The sequence below is a fragment of the Myxocyprinus asiaticus genome, chromosome 4 (genome assembly GCF_019703515.2).
Source record: "Myxocyprinus asiaticus isolate MX2 ecotype Aquarium Trade chromosome 4, UBuf_Myxa_2, whole genome shotgun sequence".
Taxonomy (NCBI): Eukaryota; Metazoa; Chordata; class Actinopteri; order Cypriniformes; family Catostomidae; genus Myxocyprinus; species Myxocyprinus asiaticus.
In genome coordinates, this window is record NC_059347.1 from 41230590 (window position 1) to 41244625 (window position 14036).

The following is a 14036-nucleotide window of genomic DNA, read 5'->3' on the forward strand; positions in this document are numbered from 1 at the left end:
TCTTGCTCTTGTCTCCTGCCTGCTCCATATATTCCACAACTGTGAAATTCAGTCTTACCCTTGCAGTATAAATGTGTTTGAGAACTGATAGGTTATGAGTTTCACCTGTCAGCTAAATTGGACAGCATTTGCGTTTGGTTGCTCTAAAGTGTGAGGAAATTGAATTGTTCCCCATCTAGCCTAAGTCTATCCATCTGACAGCTATTACAACAATACCACATAACTATTATATATCTAATATATGTGTGACAGGTTATTGTGATTGTTGGTTGTTCTATTTTGTATGTAGGGATTTACACAATGAACGTGTATATTTGTATTTGAGAGTAATATTATTCAACAGCAAATGAATGCAAACTGTTTTGATCTGCAAGGCTTACTCAATGCATTTTGTGACAAAGCAATTATAAATTACTATAGTCATGTGAACAAATGACCAAATGTTCATGTAGTTAGTCATATAGTTTGACGAAGTTTAATAGTCATTCGACGATTGTGCCAAAGCGATTGAGATAAACTGTAACTAACATCTTTTTTAGGCAAAATCTCTCAACAACCTCTCTCTCTCCCTCTCTCTCTCTCTTCTCACAGTGGTTTATTTGTTGATGTTGGAGCAAGTTCAGGAAAGGTAAGGGACAAAATGCACAATCATTTACATGTACAAACATGTCTGAACTTTTACCAGTTTGCATTTCATTAAAGGGTCCAGGAATAATGCCTTCTTTAATATGTCAAACTAAATGTCATTTTATGGTTTCTTTTTAAAGTAATAAGTCTCAGAAATACCAATCACAATGTCCTACTCAATTTTCTGATAATGGATGCAACGCCAGCTGTGGTTTTAGACACAAATAAGAGAAATAAATATGAGTAAACAAAAGCTTATATTAAGTCTAGTGTGATATTAAAAAAAGGAATTTATTGGCTACAGATGTCACATTTGTTTGCAGTTTACCTGGAGATTAAAGCAATCAAGCATTTTTTTTTTTTTTTAAAGTAAGCAAATTGAATAAGCACTGCTATCTCACAGCGTTTGTGTCTATGCCTGTTCCCTATCTGTCACTCACTCAAAGTTGTGTCGATGTAGTGACACTAGGGGTCACTCTTGGGAGCCCCAATCATCTCTACTTTTTTGAAAAAAGGCCAATGGGAATTGGCGAGTGGAATTTGCATGCCACTCCCCCGGACATACGGGTATAAAAGGAGCTGGTATGCAACCACTCATTCAGATTTTCTCTTCAGAGCCGAGCGGTTGTATTCAGTGCACTGAATTAAATTTCCCTCCTCGCATTTCAGCGGCTTCTCCCCCTCTGCACCCGTGGAGTGCAGAGAACGCCCCTGGGCGCTTCAGCAGAGCGAAAAAAGAGAGTATATTCTAAAAGAGTATATTTTCATTCATAAAAAGAGCGGCACACATGGAATGTCTTTTTAAAGATGCCTTTCCATTTGTGTGTTATTCTTGGTTGCAGTCGTTATCTCTCCGCTTCTGACGGCCACGATCACTGTCTTACGTGTCTGGGTGCTGCCCACGCGGAGACAACGTTTGTGGATGGATCATGTCCTCATTGCGAGAACATGACCATGGCAATGTTGCAGTCATGGCTTGCTTTCGCAAGCAAGCCACCCCAGCAGCTCCCCGCACCGGTCCTCCTACCTACGGGTTTGAGGCCGCATAGGTTAGCACTGGGGACGATTTGGGGACATCAATGGGACCACCTCGACCGGGTATCCCCCCACAGACCTCCCATTCCCCAGCATGCTCGCTTGCCCCGATCGGGCACTCGGACGAGACCGCCGGCTCGTCTCAGGGCGAGTTTGACCTCTTGTTCGGAGCCCGGGAAGACGTTGAGTTTTCGAGCGCAGCATTGGAGAGTGGGCTCGTCCAGTCGGACGCAGAGGCTTTGACTGGGCTTCCTCTTTCAGGAATGGTCGCCCAGTCTCAGGCCGACACTGATGGACATGCTTTCCTGGGCAGCCGCCAGCGTCGGGCTAGAGTGGAACCCTCCTCGCCTACGGTGCTGCTGGACAAGCCGCCTCCACCCTGCATGCCAAGGCACTAAAAGAGCTGCACGAGGGTAGTTCTGACGCGGGATTGATGCGGGAACTGCGCTCGGTGACTGACCTCACTCTCCGGGCGACGAAGATAATGGCGCGGTCTCTCAGGCAGGCGATGTCCACCCTGGTGGTCCAGGAGCGCCACCTTTGGCTCAACTTGGTTGAGATGCGAGAGGCTGACAAGGTATGGTTCCTTGACACCCCCATCTCCCAGATTGGCCTGTTCGGCGACTCTGTCGAGGACTTTTCCCAGCAGTTCTCGGCAGGGAAAAAGCAGATGGAGACCATACAACATATCCTGCCCCGGCGCGGCTCAAGATCCCGCACCCCGTCTGCTCGTCGCCAAGTGCGTCCTCCTGCAGCAACAACACCAGCTCTGCCTCAGCCCGCTCTCATGGCCCGGCCCCGGTGTGGAGCACAACATAGGAAGCAGACACCACCCGTCTCACGGCTGGCCACTAAGAACCCGGGGAAGGCTTCAAAGCGCCCCTGAGACGGGCGACCGAGGGGCGAGGAGACCTGCTTCTCTAGAGCTGGTGAACAAACCATTCCATCCCCCGGTAGAGGGCCAGGAGGAGAATCTTTTGTTGCATTTTTTGCCGCATGCACAAGAGGCTGCAGTACCCAAAAACAAAAGAGTGGTTTTCTCGTTTCCTGGGTCACATGTCCGGTGTGCACGGCCGTCGTCACGACCACCATCCACCGTCCCATTTTTGCAGGTATGGCACTCCAGCGGTGGACACCCCGCCCCTATGCGCCCAGCTGTGGCACAAACATGCCCACACGGGATTGATTCCGGTGGACTACGGGGACGAGATTCCTCCTCCCCCCTCCTCGGCCAATCTTATGGTGGGCGGCAGGAGCCAGGTAAGTGCTTCGATGTCCCTAGACTCAGCACGGCCACAGGGCTTGAGTCCCCTCGACGTGGCACCTCGAGCTCCGCCTAGGCTAGGGCTCCCTCTACGAGGCACCTGTATACCTTGAAGTGGCGTCTGTTCGCTAAGTGGTGTTCTTCCCGAAGCGAAGACCCCCAGAGATGCGCAGTCGGATCAGTGCTTTACTTCCTGCAGGGGAGGCTGGTGAGGTGGCTGTCCCCCTTCACCTTGAAGGTGTATGTAGCCACTATTTCGGCTCATCACGATGCAGTAGATGGTAAGTACTTGGGGAAGCACGACTTGATCATCAGGTTCCTGAGAGGCGCTAGCAGGTTGAATCCCTCCAGACCGCGCCTCGTCCCCTCGTGGGACCTCTCTGTAGTCCTTTGGGGTCTACGGGGAACTCCCTTTGAGCCCTTGGAGTCAGCTGAGCTTAAGGAACTCTCTTTGAAGACTGCCCTCCTGACTGCGCTCACTTCCATCAAGAAGGTAGGGGACCTGCAGGCGTTCTCTGTCAGTGAATCGTGCCTGGAACTCGGTCTGGGTTACTCTCACATGATCCTGAGACCCCGACTGGGCTATGTGCCCAAGGTTCCCACGACCCCTTTTAGGGATCAGGTGGTGAACCTGCAAGCGCTGCCCCAGGAGGAGGCAGACCCAGCCTTGGAATTGCTGTGTGAGCTTTACGCATCTATTTGGATCGCACGCAGAGCTTTAGAAGCTCCGAGCAGCTCTTTGTCTGCTTTGGTGGACAGCGGAAAGGAAACGCTGTCTCCAAACGGAGGATTGCCCACTGGGTCATTGACGCCATCGCGATGGCATATCAGGCTCAGGATATGCCACCCCCTGCGGGGTTATGAGCCCACTCTACCAGGAGTGTGGCGGCCTCCTGGGCCCTGGCCAGTGGCGCCTCTTTGGCAGACATCTGCAGGCAGCACCCAACACCTTTGCAAGGTTCTACAATCTCCAGGTTGAGCCGGTCTCGTCCCATGTATTGGCAGACATGAGATGGTGGTCCTACCCGAAAGGGGAGGAGTTTCTACAAAGCATGGCGACTGCGAGCAGAGGGGCCCCTGCCCAAGAAAGACGCAGTTTACCGACAGGGAAACGATTTTGTGGAAAATATCACATGGGGTCGCCTTCGGGGAACCAGCACATGTGGAGCACTTACCTCAGTACAGGGCCTCATTAGCGCACATACTGGGCCGGCAGCGAGTTTCTCCACAAACTCAACTGCCAGAGGGCTAAGCAGGAAAATCATCCAGGGATCACAGACTGTGAACATGACTGGGAGTCAAGAGCGCACGTCTTCCCCTTGGGAGGGACACCCCCCGACATAGACACTTATGGCTCCCAGTCAGTTTTCCATTCTTTTTGGGGAGAAAAAAGAGGAAAAGAGGCCTCGGCTGGGATAGCCTGTCCCTATTGTTGAGCAGTCGACTTGATCCTGAAGGACCGTTCGACACTCATAAGAGCGTTGGGGGAGGTTACGTGACGGCCTGGTGTGCTGGCTACGAGGCACACAGCGGTCACGCATCGCCAGTTCACGTAACACAGTTCAGATAGTTCGATGACGGAGACTCAAAGGACTTCGATGATGGAGACTGAAGATGGCGCCGAGTATGGCTGCTGTGTTGCAAGCTCCGACACAACATAGCAATGTTTTGTTTGTTTTGTTCACAATTCTTATGTTTTTTGTCTTGGATGTTGTCTGCCTTACTGTCTACGACAGACAAACACTTTTGGACATTGGTTCAGCAATCTCACACCGAAAACCAGACTTCACATTCCTCAGTGCCGACCCGCTGTTTACAAACACACAAGCGGAGCCCTTTGTCTGGGCAGCACGGCCACGGAAACATAGGAGGAAAAGGGGAAACAGAGCTGGCGTTCTCATCAGAGTAAGACGCCATGCAAATCGAACCCCGCTACCCACTATTCTACTGGCAAATGTTCAGTCTCTGGATAACAAGCTCTGCGAGCTGAAAGCGCAGATCTCTTTCCAACGAGAGATGAGGGACTGCTGCATTATCTGCCTAACAGAAACTTGGATGTCTGCGGAGATTCCAGACTCAGCCATTGAACCCGCGGGGTTCTCCGTGCACCGAGAGGACAGAGTGAAAAACCTCTGAGGTAAAACTAGAGGAGGTGGTGTATGTTTTATGAACAACAAATCCTGGTGTGATCAGAGGAACGTACATTCTATCAAGTCTTTCTGCTCTCCTGATCTGGAATTTCTCATGCTTCTGTGTCGACCATTCTGGCTGCCGAGGGAATTCACAGCGGTCATTATCACTGCTGTGTACATCCCCCCACAAGCCGACACAGACCGGGCACTCAAGGAACTGTATGGGAGAATAAGTGAGCAGGAAACCGCGCACCCTGAAGCCGCGTTCATTGTGACCAGGGACTTTAATAAAGCCAGTTTAAAATCAGTCGCACCAAAATATCACCAGCACATTAGTTTCAACACACGAGGGGACCGAGTTTTGGACCATTGCTACTCTCCATTCCTGGATGGCTACAAATCCCTCCCCCGCCCACCATTTGGCAAATCGGACCACTCTTCCATTCTGCTTCTGCCCGCTTACAGGCAGAAATTGAAACAGGAAGCACCCATCCTCAGAACGATCCAGTGCTGGTCGGACCAATCAGATTCTACGCTACAAGACTTTTGATCACACAGACTGGGAGATGTTCTGGTCCGCCTCTGATGACGACATCGAGCTTTATGCTGATAGCGTAATGTGTTTCATCAGAACGTGCGTAGAGGACGTGATTCCGACCAGGACAATACGGATCTATCCGAATCAGAAACCTTGGATCAATAGCGATGTTCGCGCGGCACTTAATGTGCGGACCTCCGCTTTTAATTCTGGGAATGTGGAGGAGCATAAACAAGCCAGTTATGCCCTCCGAAAATCAGAACCGCAAAACCCCAGTACAGGAGCAAGATTGAAGGACAGTTTAACACCACCAACTCTAGAAGCATGTGACAGGGAATTAACATCATCACGGACTTTAAAGGGAATAAAAACTCCGCCATGAACACCACTGCCTCTCTACCGGATGAGCTAAATACTTTTAATGCTCGTTTTGAGGGAAATAACACCGCCCTCGCGGAGAGAGCTCTCGCGGCTGAAGCTACAGAGGTTAGTTCACTCTCCGTATCTGTAGCGGATGTAACCCGATCCTTCCGACGGGTGAATATCCGCAAAGCCGCGGGCCCAGACGGCATTCCAGGCCGTGTCATCAGAGCGTGCGTGAACCAGCTGGCTGGTGTTTTTACGGACATTTTCAACCTTTCCCTCTCTTTGTCTGTAGTCCCCACATGCTTTAAAACATCCACCATTGTGCCTGTACCAAAGCAATCAAAAATAATTTGTTTAAATGACTGGCGTCCTGTTGCTCTGACCCCCATCATCAGCAAATGTTTTGAGAGACTAATCAGAGATTACATCTGCTCTGTATTGCCACTCAATCTTGACCCGCTGCAGTTTGCTTACCGCAACAACCGCTCCACTGTTGATGCCATTGCATCTACAATACACACTGCTCACTCACACCTGGAAAAAAAGAACACTTATGTGAGAATGCTGTTTGTAGACTACAGCTCAGCATTCAACACCATAGTGCCCTCCAAGCTAGATGAGAAACTCCGGGCTCTGGGTTTAAACAGCTCGCTGTGCAGCTGGATCCTGGACTTCCTGTCAAGCAGACGCCAGGTGGTTAGAATAGGCAGCAACATCTCCTCATCACTAACCCTCAACACTGGAGCCCCACAGGGCTGTGTTCTCAGCCCACTACTGTATTCCTTGTACACACATGACTGTGTGGCAACACATAGCTCCAATGCCATCATTAAGTTTGCTGATGACACGACGGTGGTAGGTCTGATCACTGACAATGATGAAACAGCCTACAGAGAGGAGGTGCACACCCTGACACACTGGTGTCAGGAGCACAACCTCTCCCTCAACGTCAGTAAGACAAAGGAGCTTGTGGTGGACTTCAGAAGAAAAGACAGAGAACACAGTCCCATCACCATCAATGGAGCACCAGTGGAGAGAGTCAGCAGCTTCAAGTTCCTGGGTGTCCACATCACTGAGGAACTCACATGGTCCGTCCACACTGAAGTCGAAGTTCTTGTGAAGAAGGCTCATCAGTGCCTCTTCTTCCTGAGACGGCTGAGGAAGTTTGGAATGAACCGCCACATCCTCACACGGTTCTACACCTGCACTGTGGAGAGCATCCTGACTGGCTGTATCTCCACCTGGTACGGCAATAGCACCCCCCACAACCGCAAAGCACTGCAAAGGGTGGTGCGAACTGCCAGACACATCATCGGAGGTGAGCTTCCCTCCCTCCAGGAAATATATACAAGGCGGTGTGTGAAAAAAGCTCGGAGGATCATCAGAGACTCCATCCACCCGAGCCATGGGCTGTTCTCACTGCTACCATCAGGTAGGCGGTATCGCAGCATCAGGACCCGCACCAGCCGACTCCATGATAGCTTCTTCCCCCAGGCAATCAGATGTCTGAACTCTTGATCTCCCACGATCAAAATACATCAGCACTGCACTTTATTACCCTTACTCTTATATCTCACACTGGACTGTCATAAATTATATTATTATTATATTATGTTCTCTCTTAACAACTGACTATCAACCGACAGCCTGAATGTCAATACAGTACAATACTGTACATTCTATATATATATATACTTTTTTATATATTTTTATTTTTAATTTTTATTGAATAATATGTATCTATATAGTGCGTATTGTATACTGTACAGTGTATGTTATTATTTGTATATTGTTGAGTGTAATTATGTGTATAACAGATGTTTAAATTGTGCTGTGTTTATTTGATGTTATTGTAAATTGGTATATGTCTCATCACTGTCATGACTGCTATGTTGATTGGAACTGCACCCAAGAATTTCACACACCATTGCACTTGTGTATATGGCTGTGTGACAATAAAGTGATTTGATTTGATTTTGATTTAGTTGTGCCGTTTTGTATAGGGACCCCTAAGTTTTGTTCAATGTGAAAACTGCATTTGCGATTGCAGCTCCATTTATAGTGCAATGCAGTTTTTTAACTGCACTGAACTGCAGGTGAACTATACAAACTACAGCTCTACTGCATTGATTTTAAATTGTACTACACTGAACTGCTATTATTTTGCAATGTACTGCAGTTATACTAGTGTGGAATGCAGATATACTTCACTGAACTGTAGTAGTACTACTCTGACCTGCAATTGTACTGCAGTGCACTATATCAGTACTGCAGTTAAAAGGCAAAAGTGCAGTACAGTTTGTCATTGTGCAGTACAGCATCATTGTACTACACAAAACTGCACTTTTTACTACATAGATTGCAGTTTTACTGCAGTTCATTTTTGTAAGGGTTGTCTTTTGAGATTATATCTGATGGTTTTTAAAGGGCTGTCTTTGCACAGCTATAAGGCTGTGATCTCTGCCTAACTCGCACACATCACTCTATTACTGAGTGCAAAGGACAGCTGGGAGACATCAAACTGCTCTGATTGTGTAAAGCGCCTGTCTCATCTGCTGAAGACTGGGAAGAAGACCTGCGTCCTGCTGGGCAAATCAAAGCTCTCACAGAGTTTGAGTGGTCCTGAGCGGTGTAGCACACATTATGTCATCCACATGGTTGGAGTTATATTTTATCCAGGGAGATAAAGAATGGTTTGATAACCTGAGGAAGAGAAGGAGATAATTGCAGAATGTTGCTTTCACTGTATGATTGTAAGCCGTTTAGGGCCAGCTTTTTTTTCCAGAGTTTTGTGGGAAATGGCCACTTTTACATGAAATTATCATGGAGTTTAATGGCAGGAGATTCTGTGCTCTACCTCCAGCACTGTGTCCAAATTCCTGTACCTTTACAGTATGTACTGAATTCGATGAAGAATGCCTCTGAATGGTATTCAGGTGTGTAGTATAAAAACATTCCTGGACAATGAGCTCATTTACATGGACAACAGAAAGTCTTTTATTTTGTGAGAAAGCTGCTTAAGACACAAAGCGGTGTTCCTTTTTATATGCACTGTAATAGCGGCTTACTTTTTACCCTCATATACTTACTGCTCAGTTAGTAACCAGCTTTCTCCACAGCAAAAGGGATATCACCTCCCGGCAAAGCTGTTGTAAATTATGAACATGACGACTGAGGAAAACTTCACTAATTTTGTTCTCCATTGCTTTGCTGAATTTACAGATGTCCCACAGTTGCTGCTGTATTTGTGTCTCTAACTTTCCATCACGGTCTGACGGGCTCTGATGGGATTGCCATCTTATGTCATACTCTGGGATTCTGGGATACTTAAAGGGATAGTTCACCCAAAAAATTTAATTCTCTCATGATTTACTCACCCTCCTGGCATCCCAGATGTGTATGATTTTCTTTCTTCTGCATAACACAAATTAAGACTTTTAGAAGAATATTTCAGCTCTGTAGGTCCATAATTTTAAGGTCCAAAATGGAGCATAAAAGTAATCCTTAGTAAACACTCCAGTGGTTAAATCCATGTGTTCAGACACAATATGAATGGTGTTGGTGAAAAACAGAGAAAAGCTTTATCATAAATTCTTCTCTCTGTCCAGTAGGGGGTGATATGCACAAAGAATGTGAATAACCAAAAACAGAGAAAGTGAAAGTGAAGAAAAAAGGACTTAGATATTGATTAGTTTCTCACCCAGACCTATCATATTGCTTCAGAAGATATTGATTTCAACTCCAGAGTTGTCTGGAGTGCTTTTAAGTTGCACTTATGTGGATTTTGGAGCTTCAACATTTTGGCACCCATTCACTTGCATTGTATGGACCTACAGAGCTGAGATATTCTTATAAAAATCTTTGTTTCTTAGAAGATATGGATTTAACCACCAGAGTCATCTAGATTACTTTTATGTTGCCCTTATGTGGATTTTGGAGCTTAAAAGTTTTGGCACCCATTCACTTACATTGTATGGACCTACAGAGCTGAGATATTCTTCTAAAAATATTCATTTGTGTTCAGCAGATGAATTAAAGTAATACACATCTTGGATAGCATGAGGGTGAGTAAATGAGACAATTTTCATTTTTGGGTGAACTAACCCTTTAAGCACATAAGCAGACATGAGGGACATTATTGGATATTCTAAATTAGTGTGTTCTAGTTGATAGTGTGTGTGTGAGATTTTTTTTTCTCCACTGAATTATTGCCACCATGTTGACTTGTTGATTTGATGTAGTGCTACATCCAGACTGGTGAAATTACTTCAGTTATCTGGTGTCATGTGCACTCTTCAAAAACCCATAAGAACGCCGCTTATGTGTTTACATGGCAACAAAAGCGTTCTCAGGCAGAAACCTACAGTAGATGTGTTAAACTGCTCTCCCTTAATCCATTGAAGGAATAGTTCACCTAAAATCATCCATATGCTGTCTAAAACTCGTATGACTTTCTTTTATTTATAACTGTGGTTCCCTATCTGTCACTCACTCGACGTTGTGTCGATGTAGTGACACTAGGGGTCACTCTTGGGAGCCCCAAACACCTCTGCTTTTTGAAAAAAGGCCAATGAGAATTGGCGAGTGGAATTTGCCCGGTGGAGGGCCGGGAGGAGAATCTTTTGTTTCATTTTTCACCGCATGCCCAAGAGGCTGCGGTACCCAAAACTTCAACAAAAGAGCTGTTTTCTTGTTCCCTGGGTCACATGACAGGTGCGCACGGCCGTCATCACGACCGCCGTCCACCGTCCCATTTTGACAGGTTTGGCGCTCCAGCGGCAGACCCCCCGTACTGCCAACAGCTCTAGGCAGTTGATGTGCCAACGCAGCCGCAGGCCAGTCCAGGAGCCGACGGCTGTGTGCCCGTTGCATACGGCGCCCCAGCCCGTCTTGGAGGCGTCTGTTGTAACCACGACGCACCTGGAGACCTGCTCTAGGGGAACCTCTGCCCATAGAAATGCAAGGTCGGTCCAAGGGCTGAAGAGGTGGCAACAGATCAGCGTGATGGCCACGTGATGTGCACTCGGGACTCGAGTCTGAAGCCAGTGCTGAAGCAGTCTCATATGCATCAACCTGAGCGGTGTGGCTGCCGATGAGGAAGCCATATGCCCCAGGAGCCTCTGAAAAATTTCAGTGGAACCTCTGTCTTCCACCTGAACGCCTTTAGACAGTTCAGCACCGACTGCGCGCACTCGTTCATGAGGCGTGCTTTCATCGAGACTGAGTCCAACTCCAAACCGAGAAAAGAAATACTCTGAACTTGGGAGAGCTTGCTCTTTTCCCAGTTGATCCGAAGCCCCAGTCGGCTGAGGTGCCGGAGCACGAGGTCCCTGTGTGCACACTGCAACTCTCGAGAGTGAGCTAGGATTAGCCAGTCGTCGAGATAGTTGAGGATGTGGATGCCCACTTTCCTTAGTGGGGCAAGGGCTGCCTCTGCGACCTTCATGAATATGCAAGGGGACAAGGACAGGCCGAAGGGGAGGCCTTATACTGGTATGCCTGGCCTTCGAAGGCAAACCACAGGAAGGGTCTCGAGGGTGTCGAGGTAAGACCGAGACGTGGAAGTACGTGTCCTTCAGGTCTACCGCCGTGAACCAATCTTGATGCCGGATGCTCACTAGAATGCGTTTTTTTGTCAGCATCTTGAACGGGAGTCTGTGCAAAGCCCGGTTCAGTACTCAGAGGTCCAGGATTGGTCGCAACCCACCGACTTTATGAAGTAAGAGCTGTTGAACCCTTTCTTCATCTCGGCTGGAGGGACAGGCTCTATCGTGCCCTTGTGCAGAAGGGTAGCGATCTCCACACACAAGGTAGTGGCGTTCTCGCCCTTCACCGGCGGGTGCCTGGTGAACTGAATCGCGTAGCCGGTAGCGAGCATGTTGGGGAATGGGAGGTCCGTGGGGGTATACCCGGTGGAGGTGGTCCCATTGATGTCCCCAAATCGCCCCCAGTGCTAACCGGTACGGCATCATACCTGTAGGTAGAAGGACCGAGGCGGGGAGCCGCTGGGGTGGCTTGATTTCTTACGAATGCAAGCCACGACCGCAACGTTGCCATGGTCATGTTCTCGCAATGAGGACAAGACCCATCCACGAACGATGTCTTCACGTGGGCAGTGCCCAGACACGTAAGACAGCGATCGTGGCCGTCAGAAGCGTAGAGATAACGAACGCAACCAGGAATAACACACAAACGGAAAGGCATCTTTAAAAAGACGTTCCGTGTATGCCGCTCTTTTAGAAAGAAAATATACTATTTTAGAATATACTCTTTTGTTGTTCTGCCGAAGCGCCCAGGGGCGTTCTCTGCACTCCACGGGTGCAGAGGGGGAGAAGCCGCTGAAAGGCGCCGTAGAATCCAGAAGATGAGGTGAATGAACTCGCAGATGAATTCAGCTTCAATGAATAGAACCACTCAGCTCCGAAGAGAAAATCTGAACGAGTGGTTGCATACCAGCTCCTTTTATACCCTTATGTCCAGGGGAGTGGCATACAAAATCCACTCACCAATTCTCATTGGCCTTTTTTCAAAAAAGCAGAGGTGTTTGGGGCTCCCAAGAGTGACCCCTAGTGTCACTACATCGACACAACGTCGAGTGAATGACAGATAGGGAACAATTTTTAAACACATGGTGTTGTTTAGATAAATATAGATTCAAAGTTTTTCTCAAATTAAGTCCTCGATTTATCAAGAGCAGCCACTTATTGTCTTTTCCGCTCACACTGATCAGCTAGTTAACTTTATAGTTATGGATTTGAGACATGGCATGCTAATTCATAATTGCTCATACAATGAGAATCAAAACTTCTTTAGGCAATTAAATTTGAATTAGGACAGGGGAAAAGATGCTTCAATCCATGCTGAAACATAAATCAAAACAATATTTTTTTCATTCTAATCTGTTTGCTGAAAAGGAAAATGGTGATGTCTATACGCTGTGTATTTTTATGTTGTTGTTTAGGAGGTTTAAAGTATAAGTATAGATGGTTAGTTCATCATCCTTTGTGGCAGGGTGAGCAAGAGACAGACACAGTGGGTGTGGCGTCAAGCCTCGGAGAGGCATTTATTGGAAACAATAGTAAACGTAAAAATGCCCAAAAGGGGTAATAAAGTGTCCAAGGGGAATAGTGTTCATAATAAAAGGGGGAATCTGGCATCCTCGCAATGAACGGGGCTCCGTGAAAGGGCGGGGTAGTGTTCACAGGAAAGCCCAGGCACGGGCTGGGTCAGTCGTTCGCTCACACTCCCCTCCAAAGTCCACGGCGTGTGGCGTCACTGGCGGCCTGTCTTCCCAGGCCCGTGGCAAGCGTGAGGGGAAGGCGGCCCGGCATCTAGCCCGTCGGTGGCAACGTGAGCTGTTCACCCTCCGCGACTCATTACGGCGTATGGGGGTCCGTAGAACGGGTCCGGCAGCGCGTCCACTCGTCCGATCCCTCCCAGCTCTGGTCCTGGGCATGCAAGGATGCCAGTGTGTGCACACATGGAGATTTGAAGCCGGCTCCCCGAGAAGAGGTGCGCACTGCGTTTTAAAGACAGCGGCGAATGAAGCATTATCCCCATCAGGTGTGCTTCATTTACCGCTGACCAAACGAGGCTTATTAATTATGCACCTCTTCTCGCTCTCCCGCCCAACTCCCTTCGTGAGCCTGGCTGAAGGGCGGCCCTAAGAGGCGGGGTGACGATGACGAGTCAGAGGGGTGGATCATTCTACCACATCTTGTTGTCACAGGCTAGCCTGGTGATATAATTCTTGGAACATCTTATTAAAAAATATATATTTTTTAAACTAAGGTGCTAAAAACAGCTCATTCTGAAATCCTAAGGTTTCTGATCTACATATCCTTCTGAAGGATCCCGACTAGCCCAACACAAAAACATTGAGTTGGGGGAGGGATTATCTGTTTGTTTACTAAATGGCAGACGGGGGAGTGTTCAGAAGGCTGTTTGAAAACAATGCTTATTTTTGCAATTCCTTTTGGTGGCGCTTGTGGTGCAGAAATTACACACCTTAGATTTAAACATAGGGTGTAAAATGGTCTTAAAATGCTGAATCATGACTGTTTTTGGCACAAAA

At 47.7% G+C, this 14036-nt stretch overlaps 1 protein-coding gene across 2 annotated transcripts in view; it reads left to right on the top strand.

Moving 5' to 3' along the window:
- LOC127440107 (whirlin-like) overlaps window positions 1-14036 on the top strand; it is a 126337-nt gene that overhangs the window by 70384 nt on the left and 41917 nt on the right. For both annotated transcript variants that reach the window (XM_051696505.1, XM_051696506.1), the window contains exon 5: window positions 592-628. In XM_051696505.1, coding sequence (XP_051552465.1) covers window positions 592-628 — 37 coding nt within the window. The remainder of the gene's footprint in view (window positions 1-591; window positions 629-14036) is intronic.